At 46.2% G+C, this 20,042-nt stretch overlaps 1 protein-coding gene across 2 annotated transcripts in view; it reads right to left on the bottom strand.

Moving 5' to 3' along the window:
* Nucleotides 1-14,754: 14,754 nt before the first annotated feature.
* Nucleotides 14,755-20,042, bottom strand: part of LOC120057267 (ephrin type-B receptor 4a-like) — a 37,539-nt gene continuing 32,251 nt past the window's right edge. The window contains exons 10-16 of one of the 2 annotated variants that reach the window (XM_039005819.1): nt 19,022-19,086; nt 18,769-18,882; nt 18,403-18,650; nt 17,703-17,918; nt 17,267-17,610; nt 16,616-16,774; nt 14,755-16,416 (exon numbers count right to left, since the gene is read on the bottom strand). In XM_039005819.1, coding sequence (XP_038861747.1) covers nt 16,311-16,416; nt 16,616-16,774; nt 17,267-17,610; nt 17,703-17,918; nt 18,403-18,650; nt 18,769-18,882; nt 19,022-19,086 — 1,252 coding nt within the window. In that variant the 3' untranslated portion in view covers nt 14,755-16,310. The remainder of the gene's footprint in view (nt 16,417-16,615; nt 16,775-17,266; nt 17,611-17,702; nt 17,919-18,402; nt 18,651-18,768; nt 18,883-19,021; nt 19,087-20,042) is intronic. The other variant, XM_039005820.1, reaches the window with a different exon arrangement.

Genomic DNA, 20,042 nt, shown 5'->3' with positions numbered 1-20,042 from the left:
ACATCTCACATTAGTTGAGTAGGTTAAACATCTCACATTAGTCTGTAAATTGCTTTTTGGACTGAAAAACTCATTGGCAAAAGTCTTCTAAATAAACATGAGGGCTTTTAATTTTGATGACTTTCTCATGTTATTGTTCAATAGTTATACTATAGTTTTGTTTTAAGGCTATCCATTAGGAATCAATGAGCTGGGCTATTATACACCACACACATGATTTAGGGTTAGGATTAGGGTTAGGAATCAATGAGCTAGGCTATTATACACAACACACATGATTTAGGGTTAGGATTAGGGTTAGGAATCAATGAGCTAGGCTATTATACACCACACACATGATTTAGGGTTAGGAATCAATGAGCTAGGCTATTATACACCACACACATGATTTAGGGTTAGGATTAGGGTTAGGAATTAATGAGCTAGGCTATTATACACCACACACATGATTTACGGTTAGGATTAGGGTTAGGAATTAATGAGCTAGGCTATTATACACCACACACATGATTTACGGTTAGGATTAGGAATCAATGCGCTAGGCTATTATACACACAAATAATTAATTTGGTGCAGGCAACTGTGTTGTAGTAGGCTATTAACACAGCTCAGACTATCACGTATGATGGAATATTAAGAAAAAGGGATATCTAATTTTTGAAATGAGAAGTACATGTAGTCCATCAAGGTATGTTAATAAATAGCGTACAACACATTTGATGGTTCGTAAAACCAAAGTTCCAGAAGGACAGAAACCTGGCCCATGTAATCTGTATTTCAGTGGTATACCACAGACCACACATTGTTTATAGCCCCTAGTACAGGGCATGGTATCGACTGTAGGAGTAGCATAGCGTCATTACTGTATGGCATCCTGTTGTTGTTTACGGTCACAATGCCTGTAATAATGTCTGTAATACTTTACAGTGACGCATCTGACTAATACACTGTTTAGTCACTTCATGTAGGTGAGGAAGTGTGGCCAAAAGGGTCAGCCAATGAAAATGGAAAGTCTTCTCTTCCTCTCCCCTGGCCGTATCAGAGCGCTGTAACCTTTATTGTGTGGTAGGGTCAGCTTGGACACTTAATAACAATCCACTCCAGGGTGAAGCAGCACCACGCCCTCTCTCGCCAAGTTCCCATAAACAGACCTGATTAACAAAATACAAAAATCCCCGTCATAATCATTCAGTTTTAAGCTAGAGATATCTAGCGAAAATCGGTCAACTCACAAAAACATCTGTCGTGTCTGAACGGTACCGTCGATGTGCCAACTTCCGTTTGTAGCGTCCGGGCTACAAACTAAGCTGACCCCACTGTAGAAAGGGGAGATTCTAAAGAACACGATGGTGTTCTCTGTTGTGCTCTACAACCCCCACAAGAACCACGGGACCTGTCTGAGGGTAACCGGTTCCCGGTAAAAACGTGAATGGAAGTATGGGGGTAGTTTTGTGCCTACCCAAATAAAGGAGTTAATAAATATGTGTACAAAATTGATATTTCTTGTGCTTTCTTATGTAACCTAGATATATGACAGACACTTCAGAACATTATTCCTTATGATTTTCTCACTGTCTTTTTGCCATTTATGAATATGTTATTCAATGCATTTCTATGGGCTATAGTAGTAAATGTGAAATTTGATCAAACTTAAAAAATATATAATCTTAAAACAATTCCATATGACAGTTTAGACCCCCCCCCCACTTCCCAATGGCTTATAATATTAAGAATTAAGGCAACACTAATGACTTAAGGCAACACTAATGACTTTTCAAATGTATCCAATAGAATGCCCTGCCAAGAGAGGATTTACAAGAGGCAACCAGTTGCTTACAGGAAAAGTACAGGGGGAGGAAAGGAGTAGCAGAGGTGGTAGAGATATAGATTAGAAAGGTGAGCATTGAATGGAGTGAGTGAGAGATGGTCCTGACCTAGATAGTGTTCAAAGGCAGATACAGTTGAAGTTGGAAGTTTACATACACCTTAGCAAAATAAATTTAAAGTCAGTTTTTCACAATTCCTGACATTTAATCCCAGTAAAAATTCCCTGTTTTAGGTCAGTTAGGATCACCACTTTATTTTAACAATGTGAAATATCAGAATAATAGTAGAGAGAATGATTTCTTTCAGCTTTTATTTCTTTCATCACATTCCCAGTGGGTCAGAAGTTTACATACACTCAATTACCATTTGGTAGCATTGCCTTTAAGTTGTTTAACTTGGGTCAAACGTTTCAGGTAGCCTTCCACAAGCTTTCCACAATAAGTTGGGTGAATTTTGGTCCATTCCTCTTGACAGAGCTGGTGTAACTGAGTCAGGTTTGTAGGCCTCCTTGCTCGCACACACTTTTTCAGTTCTGCCCACCAATTTTCTATGGGATTGAGGTTAGGGATTTGTGATGGCCACTCCAATACCTTGACTTTGTTGTCCTTAAGCCATTTTGCCACAACTTTGGAAGTATGCTTGGGGTCATTGTCCATTTGGAAGACCCATTTGCGAGCAAGCTTTAACTTCCTGACTGATGTCTTGAGATGTTGCTTCAATATATCCACATCATTTTCCTGCCTCATGATGCCATCTATTTTGTGAAGTGCACCAGTCCCTCCTGCAGCAAAGTACCCCCACAACATGATGCTGCCACCCCTGTGCTTCACGGTTGGGATGGTGTTCTTTGGCTTGCAAGCATCCCCCTTTTTCCTCCAAACATAACGATGGTCATTATGGCCAAACAGTTCTATTTCTGTTTTATCAGACCAGAGGACATTTCTCCAAAAAGTACGATCTTTGTCCCCATGTGCAGTTGCAAACCGTAGTCTGGCTTTTTATGGCGGTTTCGGAGCAGTGGCTTCTTCCTTGCTGAGCAGCCTTTCAGGTTATGTCGATATAGGACTCGTTTTACTGTGGATATAGATAATTTTGTACCTGTTTCCTCCAGCATCTTCACAAGGTCCTTTGCTGTTGTTCTGGGATTGATTTGCACTTTTTGCACCAATGTACGTTCATCTCTAGGAGACAGAACGCGTCTCCTTCCTGAGTGTTATGACGGCTGCGTGGTCCCATGGTGTTTATACTTGCGTACTATTGTTTGTACAGATGAACGTGATACCTTCAAGCGTTTGGAAATTGCTCCCAAGGATGAACCAGACTTGTGGAGGTCTTGGCTGATTTCTTTAGATTTTTGCATGATGTCAAGCAAAGAGGCACTGAGTTTGAAGGTCGGCCTTGAAATACATCCACAGGTACACCTCAAATTGACTCAAATGATTTCAATTAGCCTATCAGAAGCTTCTAAAGCCATGACATAATTTTCTGGAATTTTCCAAGCTGTTTAAAGGCACAGTCAACTTAGTGTATGTAAACTTCTGACCCACTGGAATTGTGATACAGTGAATTATAAGTGAAATAATCTGTCTGTAAACAATCGTTGGAAAAATGACTTGTGTCATGCACAAAGTAGATGTCCTAACCGACTTGCCAAAACTATAGTTTGTTAATAAGACATTTGTGGAGTGGTTGAAAAACGAGTTTTAAGGACTCCAACCTAAGTGTATGTAAACTTCCGACTTCAACTGTATCAGTAACTGAAAGGTTGCTGGATCGAATCCCTGAGCTGACAAGGTAAAAATCTTTCGTTCTGCCGCTGAGCAAGGCAGTTAACCCACTGTTCCCCGGGCGCTGAAGACGTGGATATTTTTTTTATGGCAACCCCCTGCACTGCTCTGATTCAGAGGCGTTGGGTTAAATGCAGAACATTTCAGTTGAAGGCATTCAGTTGTACAACTGACTAGTTATCACCCTTTCCCACCATTTACACTACCAGGATGAACACACAGGTATTAATTATACCCTGCAACATAGCATTATTTATACCCTGCAACAACATAACAATGGAACAGGGTGACCACAAGACAGACGCACGCACGCACGCACGCACGCACGCACGCACGCACGCACGCACGCACGCACGCACGCACGCACGCACGCACGCACGCACGCACGCACGCACGCACGCACGCACGCACGCACGCACGCACGCACGCACGCACGCACGCACGCACGCACGCACGCACGCACGCACGCACGCACGCACGCACGCACGCACGCACGCACGCACGCACGCACGCACGCACGCACGCACGCACGCACGCACGCACGCACGCACACACACACACACACACACACACACACACACACACACACACACACACACACACACACACACACACACAGTAGCACTGAAAAACCTCTCTGAGACTGCAACCAATAGCTATAGCATAATATGGGTTCATGTCCGGCTGGCTATCTGTAGGTCTGAATGGCAATGCCTGAAGAAAACTCCAGAGGGCACTGTAAACTTGGGTCAGGAAGGTCATACCATATCTTGCCTCCCAGGTTCTTTGCTAGTCTCTACAGCTGTAAGTGCGATTTCCGCTGAGGAATGTTTCTACTATGTAGTATGAAGCAAAGTGAAGTCCACAGAGATGATGAGAAAGGAAACAAATGAGATCTGTTGTGCTCTTTATATTGGATTTGTATCTAATTGTGTATTTGCAAAGCATGAATGCATGAAAGCATGGCTTCTACAACTGTGTTTTTGTGACCGAGCCATGTCAAACCCATAATGCTCTCTTCCTCTGCTTGGTTTTTTATTGAACCATTTCTCAGGCTCCCCGCTGCCTTGGGCTTATTGTTGCTTTAAGGCAGGAGGGCAGGAATACAGAGTAATCCTGAGAGAACAGGGAGGAGGCTGTGAAATGAAATCTTTCTCTTACCTCTCTCAGACTACAAACCTTCTGTCAGAGAGAGAGAGAGAGAGAGAGAGAGAGAGAGAGAGAGAGAGAGAGAGAGAGAGAGAGAGAGAGAGAGAGAGAGAGAGAGAGAGAGAGAGAGAGAGAGAGAGAGAGAGAGAGAGAGAGAGAGAGAGAGAGAGAGAGAGAGAGAGAGAGAGAGAGAGAGAGAGAGAGAGAGAGAGAGAGAGAGAGAGAGAGAGAGAGAGAGAGAGAGAGAGAGAGAGAGAGAGAGAGAGAGAGAAAAATAAAGAAATTAGGCTGAAATTAGGAAATGTTTAACTGTAAGAGAAGGTCAGTGCAGATTTGTTGATTTATCACCGTAACCACAGGGGCAGCAGTTGTGTTGTTGTTTGTCCCTCTCCCTTTCTCTCTACTCAGGATGCGGTTCAAGGAGAGGAACACAAACACTCTCTGACCACAGACCACAACCTTGTTTACACTCAAACAGACTTAGTGTCTATCTATCAGTCTCCGTCTCATTCCCTACTCTACATCTGAGTTGTGGTGCTTCTATTTCGTCACACTAAATGCGCCACCATTACAAACTATTGCCTGATTGTTTGGTTTCAGTATTCCCACCCAGGACTCTATCCTTTCTATATTCCCCTCCACACTCTTATCCTTTCTGATATCGCACATCTGAGTCTCTCCCTAAATCCTAATAACTCAGAAGCAGCAATAATTTATGGATTTCAACATGCTGGGAGTCTAAGCTCCAGTACTTCAGGGAGTGTGTTTATTTCTGTAAACTGCATGCTGGTAAGATCCCCAATAAAGATTCACATCACATCCTGGGAGAAAAACTGTAGACACAGAATCCCAGATAGCCAGTGGGGGATTGGTTGTGATGGAGATTTCATTCATAATTGATCAGCGCTAATTAGGGAGCTGGTCCTTTGTTGAGAAGATGCTAATTATACATGCAAATGAGCAAATCAGCAATTACCCGAGTCTACATTTGAAACAGGAACAAAAGCTAAACTTAGAAATGGGACTGGCTAAATCTAAGGATGAAAGCACTACCACAAATAGACAGTCGTATACAGACCCAGAGACCAAACATTGAACAAAATTCAAGCTCAGAATTGCTCATGTACATTGCAATGGCTTCGTAATGCAAACCATCGGTTTCCCCAATGGTTAAGAGTTGGGACATTAGAATGAGTTTGTGATTACATACTGCTTTGCCAAAACCAGTCATGGGCAATGGGTCTGGAAACTGTGATCGACACAATCACTCACTACGGTACATTTTCCAACCTGACATCCAAACTCAGAGAGCAGGAAACACATTGAAACATTTAATACTCAAACAAGGTTGACAAACTGGTGGTCAGATGTCTGTTAACGAGAGGTTGTGGTGCGGTCAGCGCTCTAAAATTGAGATCAAACAATTCAGGACAATGAGCTCAACTCTACTCTTGTCTACCGGAATACAGCACAGCCCCTTCACATAGCACACATTAGTTGAAGCAAAGCATTTGAGTCAGTATAAAACAAAAGGTTTTCTATGTCGTGTGATGTACCCGTCCACCTCAGCCTACGAGTGAGAGGCTCAACAGATGAGCAACACTCCAGTCAGTGGGTGTATTTGGTCCCTCAGGCCATTTAGGAAGACAGGTTGTGTGAAGAGGGCTCTTATGCTCTGTCAGGGAGAGATGAGTACGGTGGTTCCACCACTCTGGTTCCACACAATTAGTCCCTGTATTACCCCCAGATACTAATTCCTGGATCCGTCATGCTTCATGGCTCTTGTTGCTCGTCATCTACCACAGTGGTATAGATTGTTATTGATTGGTTTCAACATGGAGACAGACAGTCTTTATTTATCTGAGAAGGCTCTTCTGGACCAGTGGTCAGAGGGTCAAGCAGCAAGGCCACGTATCATTATGGAACCGTGGCCCTCTCAAACCACCCGGCCGCTTAAAACACTTCCCTGTACTTTTCCTGTCATCTTCAAGTGATCAGGTTAAAAAATGCACATCTATTTTTAACTATGGGCAGATGCTGCAGTGTGTCCAGTTGTGCATGTGACCTTTGTTTGCTAAGACCTGGAGAAAATGGCTCTCTGCAGCTTTAGCTAATTCACTGGGTTCAATCCGGAGGAGAATCTACAGGCAGAAAAGACAAGTCTTAGTTCTCTTCTACACCTTCAACATCTCAAAACAAACAAAGACTTCTGAAAGTCCATCTTTTTCAGAAGGAGCTGTTCTTTGTCAGTTGTGTGTACAATCAATCTCATTGCTTAAAGACAACAATGACTTAAAAGGACTACTTTGAATGTCTTATCTGTCTACAGACACACAGACAGAGGTGAATGAATACCTGTGTAGAATTATACAGAGAAACTCCCCTGTCATTATAAAGCAGTTCCTCACCCTGCAGGGATGAGGCGAGTGTGTGACTGGCAGGGGGTCTATGATCCGTCTTTATACCTGCTACAGGTAGCTGGGGGGCAAAACAAAAGCTTGAACTCTAAAGGGGATTTCAGTTAGTGAATGACAGGGGAAAATATTGTTGCAAGACCTAAACATAAAGACGTGCTTGACACAATTAGAATAATATTTGTTTTCAATATAAGGACAATTATAGTCTGAATTGTCTGTGGAGTAGACAGCTTAGAAAATCTGTCAGTTGTGAGTGAGTGAGAGGGAGTGAGAGTGGGATTTGCGGGGGTGTAGAGGTGTGAGGTGACGTGTGTGTGGTAAATGAATGAGGTGGTAGTGATTAAGCTGAAAAAACCCTCCATGCCACTGAATGGCCAACAGTGTAAAGGCCGCTACACGCTTTTACCCAACCGGAGCGTCTTTTTCTATGTAGTTCGACGTGCTTTTGTGCGGCTCAAGTTTTGGAAATGGGCCGTATATGACGGTCCGTCGCTCGGTTCGCGTAGGCTGTGTAGGGCCTGTACGTGGTTGTATACTAACCAGCGAGAGACAGAACATGACAGAGAACAGATGAACAGACGTGGGCCTGTTTCATTTGTGAATGTTGGGCGAGGCTTGCAGTGTGAAACAGAGGCAAAAAGAGGAAAAGAGAAACACACACACACACACACCACACACCACACACCACACACACACACACACACACACACACACACACACACACACACACACACACACAGTGCATCCTTGGGGAGTTGAGGTCCTTAATGGAATAAGAGGCTCAATTAGATAAATGAACACACAGTTATTAATGTCAGTTCTGATAGTCATTCAAATGGTGTTTTGGGGTAATGTTGGGAGAAGGCAGAGGTCTGGGAATGTAGAAGATGCGAGGAAAAAGCCAGGGATAATTGGTAGAATAATATTGTGACAGCGTGTTTGATGAATGAGCCTTCTAATTTCCCAAACCACAAGGGAAATGAGTGATGGAGAACGGGAGAAACTTTTGTCAGCGTAGACCACAGTGCTCCAGGTACCTCAGTCAGAGCAGGGACTTAATGTCACTTCATAAAACAACAACTAAGCTAACTTCAATTCTTGCCTACATGTCAGTGCAACCAGGCCCCTAGCACCTAGCCCCTAGCGCCTAGCCCCTAGCACAGATAGGGGTTCCTCAAAATGAGCCCAAACGGACCAAAACTGTGCTCCTGTATCACCCTCTCAGGCACACGTGACCCGCTAACTACCCTCATCATACCCTCTGCATGTTTACCACTAGTAGAGAAGGGCCTTGGGGGAGGGGTCGGGTGCTACTTACAGAGGTGAGCGGAGAAACCTGCGTTTCATTACCAGCAGAGAGCAGGACCAGGGGTTCAAGGAGAGGGTAGGCTCTGTTCTCTGTTACATACGCATTTCTGTCTGATCGCACGCACGCACACACACACACACACACACACACACACAGCGGTCTTGTGAGGTTCTCATTATACACTACAAAGTGAATGCATGCATATTCTGTCTGTAATGTGGAAATAAACAGAGAAAGGATGAGGTAGTTGCTCTCCCTCCATTTTACCGAGGCATCCACAGGATGATTTGCTGCAGCCATTTTGTGTAACAGCACCCTCCATTATCCTCAGAAGTTCCCCAAACATAACAAATCGACTTTTCAGAATGTCATAACGAATCTTATGAACCGGTAGTTACTGAAATGTATTGAAATGACTACATTGTAATTTGAGAGGACACACTACTAAGGATATTGAGTATGTTTGGCTGCCTTTCGTTACAGACTGAACTACTCCAGTAGCCTACCCCAGACATGCTTCTTTGACTTTGTCCACTGATCTCCAGGAGGAATTCAGGGGTCCCCTAACCAACAACACACACACGTACGCAAGCGCACACAAGCACACAAGCACACACACACAACAAAACAAAACATGCATATTGCCACCAGATGCCCAGATAAATCAAAACCATATGCTCTGTCCTCAAGGTTCTAAGTACGTACATTGTGAACAATGATACAGGGATTCAAAGAAAGAAAGAAACACACACACACACACACACACACACACACACACACACACACACACACACACACACACACACACACACACACACACACACACACACACACACACACACACACACACACACACACACACACACACACACACACACACACACACACAAACTCTTGAGTGCCCTGCAGACCGTCACAATGGGAGTTTCCATAAAGCATGCTGGCGGCTTGTAGAACAGGTCAGTATTGAGCATGAGTGAGCATGTGTTTTCAGTCTAATGAGTGATTATGAGGGGCTGTAAATCATCCACACGGGCCTGAAGGGAAAAGGAGGTGAGGGGGGCTCAGGCGAGAGGTATTGGAGGGGGAGGGGAGTTGGGGCGGGAATCTAAGCCCAGGTGGGGACATCCCATTCAGCTACAAACTCACTGTAAATGGGTCTTATCAGCTGCATAAATCACTCATAATAGCTCTTTTCAGTTGGCTTATTTGGACTAATTTAGGTGTTGTCCAGGTCATTCAACTGTCTGAAACAGGGGTAGGACCTAGAAATTATGACTTGGACAGAACACAAACACGTCACATGACAGCAGAAACTAGATTGAATACTGATCGGTATCATCGTTCTACTAATTCTGACACAATCAGTCGAATCGGTCATCGATTGGGCAATTCTCCGAAGAGCCAGACGCCCAGATCTGCTTGAGGACAAATAACAGTTATTTATGGATGAAGTGGTCTCGAGACCAGACCACAGTAGTAAAGATCCCAAACCCAGATATGATAGAGTAAACCAGGATAGGACAAGGACCAGATCAAGACCCTGTTAGGATGAAGGACATTCAGACCACGTAAAGAACCGAGCTTACTGGAGGAGAGAACAGAAGAAGAAAAAGCAGAGAAACCAAGGGGGATTGGCTAAAAGGATTTACGCTTGTGGGGGTCAGAGGTGAGGAGGGGTTGGGTTTAAGATGGGAGATTAAGCTGGGGCCTCAGTGAGAGGTTAAGTGCAAGGCTGACTGGGAAACCGCTCTGGGTGGAGCCGCGTTCAAAGCATTCAAACCCAAGCTTAGGTAAACATTTTGAAAACGTAACGTACATTTAACTCCCCTGCAAAGTATGCAATCTCCCAAGCGTCCTGGTAAGAAACGTAAGGACAACAGTGCCTTGCTGCAAAGCCTTCAGAATCTCCTCATGTTGGTAGTGGTATAGTGCAAGGACATGACCAACTTCTGTCCTGCCCAACTTCCGCCTTTGGAGAAGGTAAAATATAGGAGCTAAGATCATTTGGAGGTCAGACGTTCTCTCCGAGGGAGGTGTGTATAAGATGGCCGCGCAGAGCTGTGTGAAATGCTGTCCTAGGATCAGACAGTTCAGCTGGAGTTGTATAAGATGGCCGTGCAGAGCCGTGTGAAATGCTGTCCTGGGATCAGACAGTTCAGCTGGAGTTGTATAAGATGGCCGTGCAGAGCCGTGTGAAATGCTGTCCTGGGATCAGACAGTTCAGCTGGAGTTGTATAAGATGGCCGTGCAGAGCCGTGTGAAATGCTGTCCTAGGATCAGACAGTTCAGCTGGAGTTGTATAAGATGGCCGTGCAGAGCCGTGTGAAATGCTGTCCTAGGATCAGACAGTTCAGCTGGAGTTGTATAAGATGGCCGTGCAGAGCCGTGTGAAATGCTGTCCTGGGATCAGACAGTTCAGCTGGAGTTGTATAAGATGGCTGTGCAGAGCCGTGTGAAATGCTGTCCTGGGATCAGACAGTTCAGCTGGAGTTGTATAAGATGGCTGTGCAGAGCTGTGTGAAATGCTGTCCTAGGATCAGACAGTTCAGCTGGAGTTGTATAAGATGGCCGTGCAGAGCCGTGTGAAATGCTGTCCTAGGATCAGACAGTTCAGCTGGAGTTGTATAAGATGGCCGTGCAGAGCCGTGTGAAATGCTGTCCTAGGATCAGACAGTTCAGCTGGAGTTGTATAAGATGGCCGTGCAGAGCCGTGTGAAATGCTGTCCTGGGATCAGACAGTTCAGCTGGAGTTGTATAAGATGGCCGTGCAGAGCCGTGTGAAATGCTGTCCTAGGATCAGACAGTTCAGCTGGAGTTGTATAAGATGGCTGTGCAGAGCCGTGTGAAATGCTGTCCTGGGATCAGACAGTTCAGCTGGAGTTGTCAGTCATACAGTGGAATTAAATGGCGGAGAAGGGTTTTTAAATTAGAGTGAAGAAATCCCCTTGCCTGACAATTTGGTGAGAATTAAGAGCAGCAGTGGGGCCCTGGCCAACCTAATCCTTAAAACAGAACTCACCTTGATAAGAAAGCTATGAGAGGTCAGCACTCAGCTAAAGATAATGGGCACATTTCAACACTCCCCCCCCCCCCCCCCCCCACTACAGACACACAGACATAAAATACAACACATCACTCCTCTCACCTTAAAGTTATTCTTTCTCTTTTTAGTGGTTTCTTGGAATAACTCTAGTGTTCTTCCACTCGCTCCTCAAGTTTCAAGTTTTATAAGTCATATATACAGGATACACATAGTACACATCAGTGGCAGTGGTGTAAAGTACTTAAAAAATACTTTAGGGTACGACTCAAGTAGTTTTTGGGGATATCTGTACTTTGCTTAACTATTTATATTTTGGACAACTTTTACTTTTACTTCACTACATTCCTTAAGAAAATAATGTACTTTTTACTCCATTCATTTTCCCTGACACCTAAAACTACTCCTTACATTTTGAATGCTTAGCAGGACAGTAAAAGAGTCTAAGTCACACACTTATCAAGAGAACATCCCTGCTCATCCCTACTGCCTCTGATCTGGCGGACTCACTAAACACAAATGCTTTGTTTGTAAATGATGTCTGAGTGTTAGTGTGCCCCTGGCTATCTGTAAATTAATCATTTGAAATGATTTACACTTTTACTTTTGATACTTACGTATATTTGAGCAATTACATTTACTTTTGATACCTAAGTATATATAAAACCAGATACTTTTAGACTTTTTTACTGGGTGACTTTCACTTTTACTTGAGTTATTTTCTATTAAAGTATCTTTACTTGTACTCAAGTATGACAGTTGGGTACTTTTTCCACCACTGCTCTGCTCTCTGCCTAGAATACCCCTGATTTACCCCTTCATGTGCATTTTAGCAGTAGGACTATGGTCTCATGAGTCTTCTCATGTACCCCCTGTGGATAGGCCAAGTACCCCCAGGGGTCCTAGTACCCCTGGTTGGGAACCACTGGTATACATCGTCCAACCAAAGGCTTACTTGCAGGTTCCTTCTCGACAACGCAACAACAATAAGAAATAATACAAGATAAGAATACGAACGTAAAGTGAATGGCTCGGTAGAATAGAATAACATTTTAGCATAAGTATAATACAGGAAGGCACAATTTATAGTCCAATATTTATACATGTTTCGGGGAAGAGGGGATTGTGGTGCTAAATTGTGCAGTATTTAGCAATAATAACAGGAGTTGTGATGTGTGTGTAGCATCAATGTATATGTGTGTGTGTGTGTGTGTGTGTGTGTGTGTGTGTGTGTGCGTGTGTGTGTGTGTGTGTGTGTGTGTGTGTGTGTGTGTGTGTGTGTGTGTGTGTGTGTGTGTGTGTGTGTGTGTGTGTGTGAGTACATGAATGCTAAGGTGCAGAGATTCAGTGCAGGTGGTCAGTCCAGTTCAAGTGTTCAGCAGTCTGATGGCTTGTAGATAGAAACTGTCTCTGAGCCTGTTGGTAGAGAGAGACCTAGAAGCCTGGAGCTTGAGGTTCAGCACGGGGGGGGAGCAGGAAGGCTACACCCCCAGCCCCTTCAATTCCTCATTACATGGTTAGGGGAGATCATCCAATAAGGGAGAGAGAAAGGGACAGGGGATGAGATGGATGGTGTGGATGTGTGGACAGAGGGAACGATAGATAGAGGAAGTTCAGACAGATTGACAGATAAGGGGATGAGGGATATGTGAGTGATGACTATACAAACACACATTGAAGCTTGAGTAAAGACAGACAGACAGATGGAGAGGCTGGCCAGTGCCGTTGTGGACACAAAAAAGCAGACAGACTGGTTGACAGAGAGATGGATGGACACACTGATAATTAAATGGATAAATAAGCAAAATATTGTAACTTTAGTCCTCAATCCCAAGAGGCACTCTCCATGACCTGCACCTGGTAGTAAGAAGAAGTCTATATGGAACGAAAGTAAGCAGACACAGTTCTCAACAACCCCAACACATACACAGATTCTCTTTCTCACACTCAAACATACACACCTGTCTTTCTGCTCGGGCCTACACCACCCTGCCTCCACACTTGAGTGCACACAGGAATGCAAGGGGAGCAACACAATTACTTTAGTGCTGAAACCTGATTGGCCCAGTCTCTTATCTCCTCAACAAAGGCCCTAATGGATGGGCATTCAGATAGGGGTTAAAGGTCACAAAGACACTGTCAACACTAGAAGCCAGAGCTAGCTCAATACCCATCTCTCACACCCACCCACTCACACAGACACACTCACCCATATGCACACACACAGCCCAGGACTGCCTGTGTTGAAAACATCAAATTATAAAACCATTACAAACTGGGACACTGCACTTATTGTATTAGTGTGGAGAATTAAGAGCAGGACTTATTGGCAGATTTCAGCAGAAAGACCCTATTTGAAGTGTGCTGGTGTGGTTGGAGAGGGCATTTATTGTTTTACATTGAAGGAAGGGTCAGAGTTCGGAGGGGTCATCCTCTCATTGTTTATCTCTGTGACACACTTCCTCTGAAACAGCCGAGCGTAGGGCACATTAGGGTCATGGGACCTGGCAATGACTCATCAATAACACAGATAATCAAAACACATACATTAGCTTGAAAGCATTGAAAAAACCAACACCCAGAGTAAGAGTTGAGACAGTCTGTGTGAGTAAGCCTGTGGTGAGCTCTCTCTGGGCTGTTCTGACTGCTTTGAGGCTGTGGCTCTGAGGCTGTGGCTCTGGGGCTGTAGTAGCAGGGGCAGGGTGAGAGCAGAGTAGGGACTACTCCAGTGGACTGGAAGCTGAGGAACAGAGGGGAGAACGCCCAGCTAAGTGTCAGAGAACAGAGTCAAGGACAGGCTGAGAGCTCTCAGTGATTTGGGCTGTCCCTCTTAAGGAAAGAGATAGGAATGTCCACGAGGGAGCTAAGCTGAAAGTGGTGAGGGTGAGGAGGGGTGTAAGCTCAATTCCCGAACCACAACTTCACCGTGGAGAAGGTCACAGTATCTGCGGGGAGGAATGTTTGAAACAAGAGCTGCCAAGGAAACGGATCACCTTAAAACGATTACAGGAGTATGGATATTATACTGTAGGTGGATGTATGCACTCTGTTTTCGGGATGCTTCACTTAGAATGCATGAGCGTGCACGCACTTACATGTGTTTTTCGTTCTGCATTCGCGCGTGTGTTTGCATTAATGTGTGTGCGTTTGAGATCTCTCGAGGGAGTGTGTGTAATGTGTTGTTATTATAAGCTCCGTTCGCTGCTGAATGAGGAGTCTCGATGATAAACACCGGTGTGTGTCTTTATTGTGACTGAGTACAGATTACACACAGAAAGGATGGGCGAATCAAATCATACATACCTATACATTATTTTGAAAGGAAACTTTATAAAAGAGGGGTTCCCGTTTTCATAGCAGATCCTCAATGTGAAGACCACATTTCCCACAATCCTTTAGTAACAAGGAACCACACAATCTCCCCAAACATGTGAAAATGGTGGCATCTGAAGAGACTTCTGTATGGCAGATCTAACTACATAACCCAGGGATGGCTTTCTGCTTTATAGAACAGGCATTTTGATATCAGTCCACATAGAAGATCAAATGGCACTCAAGCAAGACGAAAAACTGACCACCTATAATATCAACCAAATAATGAGGCCAGACTGGTATTTTTCCTGGTCAAAGTCCCAAGTAAAAATGGTCGGTGATCTCCTTCAGTCTGAGTGTGTGGAAGTGAGCTGCCCAGTCCAGCAGCAACAGGAAGTGGAAATGCCAGCCAGCCATACTCCAAGAGAAACACAGGAAGTAATGTAGCTGCTGACAGGAGGGTTGGAGAGACAGAGAACTGACTAAAAACCCAACTTCTGTCTGTTCAATATATAAAAGTGCTGATACGTCTCAGTCCTGCTCTCCTCCCACACGACTGACCCAGGAGGGTCACACATTGTCACTGAAGAAGATAAGGAAATGAAGGCTTGTATGACTACAGTCTGTTCTGGTCCAAACGCCTACATTACCCATAACACCTGAGGAAAACCGAGGCCATTTTGAAACCTAAGGAAAAAGTGAGGCCGATTCGATAAGAGTCCAAACACACATTTTCCAGGTCCGCTGAAAAAGGTGTCATCCCTCCACATCATCGTATAATTCCCGTGGATTAATAATCCATGTTGCGGTAGCCTAGTCTGCCACTGGCGAAATACACCAATAGATAAGCTTTAGTCCTTGGGTTGGCGTTGGCACTGGCCTGTTCCTCCAATGGTATCACCAGTTTGTTTAGGACCACAGGTAAACATTCAAGCAGTGAAGCAGTGGAGGCGGAGTGAGGGTGAACTGGCCAGAGAGGCAGTCCGAGAGGCTCCAGCAGCCTATCAAAAGGGGACGATCACGCTCTCCCAGAAGTTTGGTGGGGCGCGTAAAACCCGTAACTTCAGATCAGCAAAGAAGTGTAATGGGTCCTCACTGAAAGATGTTTTGCATAAAGCGTTTACCTTTTCTACTTTTTTTCACTGCATCGAGGATAGAGAGCACAGCAGCCTCCAACCAGTCCTCGGCACCAGGCCTGACTGATCACTTGACTGATCAGTAAGGACAGGTTGGTCAGGTAGTAGGGAAGGTCATCTAGAATTAGTTCAACTTGAGGTGCTGTCACTACGCTCAGTCACTGATGGACTTCACGTCTAAGAATGGGCCCGGTTGGTGCCAGGGTCAGGGACTGTGTGGTTGTAGCAGGGTGCTGGCTGGATCCATGGGTGTGCGATGTGCTGTGTGCGTGCTGGTGTCTGTGTTGGGTGAGGGTCAGAGGTCGGGGGTCAAGGTAAATTGTGCCGGGGTTAGAAGCGTATGGTGCCAGGGCTCTTGGTCATGGTCAGAGTCTGGATGCTGGACAGGATCTTCCTCTGGTGTCCAGCCAGGGTCACTCCCAGACGCAGCAGGTCCCTGAGGAGAAGGACATACCGTTAGATAAACAGACAGACAAAAGGCCTGACAAACAGGCAGACCGACAGACAGACAAACTGAGTGACTGACAGATAGGCGGACCGAGACATAGAGCTACGGTCGTAGAGTGTGACTCAACTTCAAGAGGTTTGAAAGTCAGAGAGAGACACATTGTTGCAGGTGTGAACTGTGGACTTACTCAGCGGTGATCTGGGCCAGTAGCTCTACAGAGGTGAATCCAGCCTGGAGGAAGCTGTCCTCATAGCGCTCCATCTTGATGGCCCTCAGCCACTCCCCTACGGAGCCACACGCTGAGGGGGCCGGGGGGGCCCGCTGGTCCAGCAGGGGGTGGGACGGCCTGGGGACAGGGGACACACACTCTCTCTGTCACTAGCACACCAGGGGCCTCACAGGCATGTAGCCTTGAGGGACAGGCATTTCCACAGAATGGGGGCGGGATCTAAGGCTGCATGAGTGGCAGGGAACAACAATGGCTGTTGGAGGGGAAGGGGGTGTGGCCCAAGCTGTGAGTGACAGGTTAGTATTCGGGGTGGGATAGGGGGAGAGAATGGGCACAGTTAGAGTGTGACAGGTCACAGCAGGACAGAGGAGGAGGGACAGTAGGAGGTTAATGTAGACTGACTCTGACAGACAGGACTGTATTCTAGGAATGAAGCAATGGAATAAAGACTGGGCTCTTTTAATAAGAGACAGTATATACTCTCCATCTGGTGAGACAGTCATCTCCTTGTCTTTACCACAGGCTGTGTTCAAACCCACACTGGCCTTCTCTGACTCTCCACACACCCTCCACACCCAGCCCCTTGCCTAGAGATATGTGCCCACTCACCCTGCACCCTCCTGGGCCACGATCTTCAGCGAGGCGGGGTTGCGGATCAGCTTGTCCAGGGCGCTGACGATGGCGGCGAAGCGGGGGCGAGCCGAGCGCTCCTTCTGCCAGCAGTCCAGCATCAGCTGGTGGAGGTGGGCGGGGCAGTCAGGGGGCGGCGGTAGGCGGTAGTCTTGCTCTATGGCGTTGATCACGTCCTGGTTGCTCATGTCCCAGTAGGGCCTCTCTCCGAACGACATGACCTCCCACATGACGATGCCGTAGCTCCAGGCGTCGGAGGCTGAGGTGAACTTCCTGAAGGCGATGGCTTCTGGGGCGGTCCAGCGGATGGGGATCTTACCACCCTGATTGACGAGAGGACAGGGGGGGTCAACAACCACACACCATAACCAGATGCACGATGGGATTGGTGTGGAGGAAGAACGGTAAGTCTCACCAGAGAGCTGGTGTAGGTGGGGTCTGAGGAGTTCTCCTGGAGGAAACGGGACAGGCCAAAGTCAGACACCTTACACACCAGGTTGCTGTTGACCAGGATGTTGCGGGCGGCCAGGTCTCTGTGGACGTAGCTCATCTCAGACAGGTACTTCATGCCCGACGCGATGCCACGCAGCATGCCTACCAGCTGGATGGGAGTGAACTGACCATCGTTCAACTGCAGAGAGAGAGAGAGAGAGAGAGATGGGAAAGTTTGAATTGTAGGAGAACAAGTGGAGCGTGTGTGCGTTTGCATTTGTGTGTGTTTGTGTGTAATAATAATAATAATAATTTGGTGGGGGATTATACTTGTCCGGTGTATATTTTACCCCCCCCCCAAAAAAATTGTGAAGTAAGAACTCCCACTGGAGTTTTTCCCCCCTTCCTAGCTCTGAATTTGCTAATATCTACTTTATTGAGGAAAAATGAAATGACCACGACCGTGATATGTGGTTGTCTCAACTAGCTATCTTCAGATGAATGCACTAACAGTAAGTCGCTCTGGATAAGAGCATCTGCTAAAGGACTAAAATGTACATTTATGTCCCAACTCCCCCTGAGACACTAGCGGAGAGTGGGGTCACGGCCAAGTTGTGTGTGTGTGTGTGTGTGTGTAAAGGACTCTCGGAGAGACAAAGTGACAGGACAGTAGATAGACCGACCCTAAGGAAGGAGTCGAGCGCTCCGTTCTCCATGAACTCAGTGAGGATCATGACGGGACAGGAAGCAGTGATGATGCCCTCCAGGTGGATGATGTTGGGGTGCTGGAACTGGCCCATGATGCTGGCCTCCGACAGGAAGTCCCGCCTCTGCTTGTCTGTGTAGCCGCCCTTCAGTGTCTTGATGGCCACGTAGTTCTCCTTCTTCCCTGGAACCTTCAGTCTTCCCCGACACACCTCCCCAAACTCCCCTATAGACGAGCCAGGGAAATACCCGTTAGTACAAACATGATACTGCAGCACCATACCAACCAGTCTGTTTACAGGCAGCAATACATCATGAAAAACAAAGAGATAAGAGACACCAACCGGCACCAATGACCTCCTCGATCTTGACAAAGGAAACATCGATCTCCTTGGCAAACTCCCGTATGGCCTCGTTAGGGTCCTCGTAAGTGAAGGGGTCAATATAGACCTTGACTCCTGAGGTGAGGAGAGGAGTAGAGGGAGGGTAGGGGGAAGTAAACGACGGAACAGCCAAAGTAACAGACAGACTAAAACATGACTTTGAAAATAGCTGTATGCAGTATTTCTATGTATGTGTGTGTGTATGTGTACTCACCTTGGCCCAGGAGGTACTGGCCGTTTTTGTCACTCAGCTCTGGGTCCTTCATCCTGCTGCGTCTACTACCGAGAAGAACAGTGTGTGGGAGAGGAAGGAGGGAGAGGGGGGACGAGAGAAAAGGGGCAAGGGTTCAGAGAGAGAGAGAAAGAGAGAGATTGCTAGTCCAGTGACGTAACACCTCTGGTCTCTCTGTGAGGGTTTCTTAGTGTCACAAACAAGCTCATTGAGTCTCTCTCTCGGTCTCAGAAACAATACATGACTGGTAGATGAAGTAATGCCTTGTTCCTGGGCCCTCTACTGTTCTGCACATTCAGGAGCCACTCTGCTCTGTGTCTGCTGTGGTGGAGGGCTCCATTACTGAGACTTCCTTTGGCCCAGGCCCATCCCAGTAGCACTGTACAGCCCTGTAGCTACTGGACCCCTGCCTGCCTCTCTCTCTCTCTCTCTCTCTCTCTCTCTCTCTCTCTCTCTCTCTCTCTCTCTCTCTCTCTCTCTCTCTCTCTCTCTCTCTCTCTCTCTCTCTCTCTCTCTCTCTCTCTCTCTCTCTCTCTCTCTCTCTCTCTCTCTCTCTCTCTCTCTCTCTCTCTCTCTCTCTCTCTCTCTCTCTCTCTCTCTCTCTCTCTCTCTCTCTCTCTCTCTCTCTCTCTCTCTCTCTCTCTCTCTCTCTCTCTCTCTCTCAAACTCTCTCAAACTCTCTCAAACTCTCTCAAACTCTCTCCCAGGCCCAAAATAGCAATACTGTTCCACCCTCATCTGGCGGTAGAACCAGGCCGACAACTGTGTGTGAGCGTGTGTGTGTGCGTGAGGGTGTGCACACTGTGTACTTCTTAGTGTATGTGCAAATACACAATATGTGTGGATGTGTGTGCACAACTCTGCATGTGTGTGTAGTGTGTGCCCCAAGGTCAGAGCTATTGTTCTCCTGTCCTGTGGAGACAGGGTTGGGACTGCTGCATCCTGTCTACCCCCAACTCTCCACCCTCTCTCTACCTCTCTCTACCCCTCTCTCTCTTTACCT

This window comes from Salvelinus namaycush, chromosome 12 (assembly GCF_016432855.1).
Source record: "Salvelinus namaycush isolate Seneca chromosome 12, SaNama_1.0, whole genome shotgun sequence".
Lineage (NCBI taxonomy): Eukaryota > Metazoa > Chordata > Actinopteri > Salmoniformes > Salmonidae > Salvelinus > Salvelinus namaycush.
This window is presented reverse-complemented; position numbering and strand designations above follow the sequence as displayed.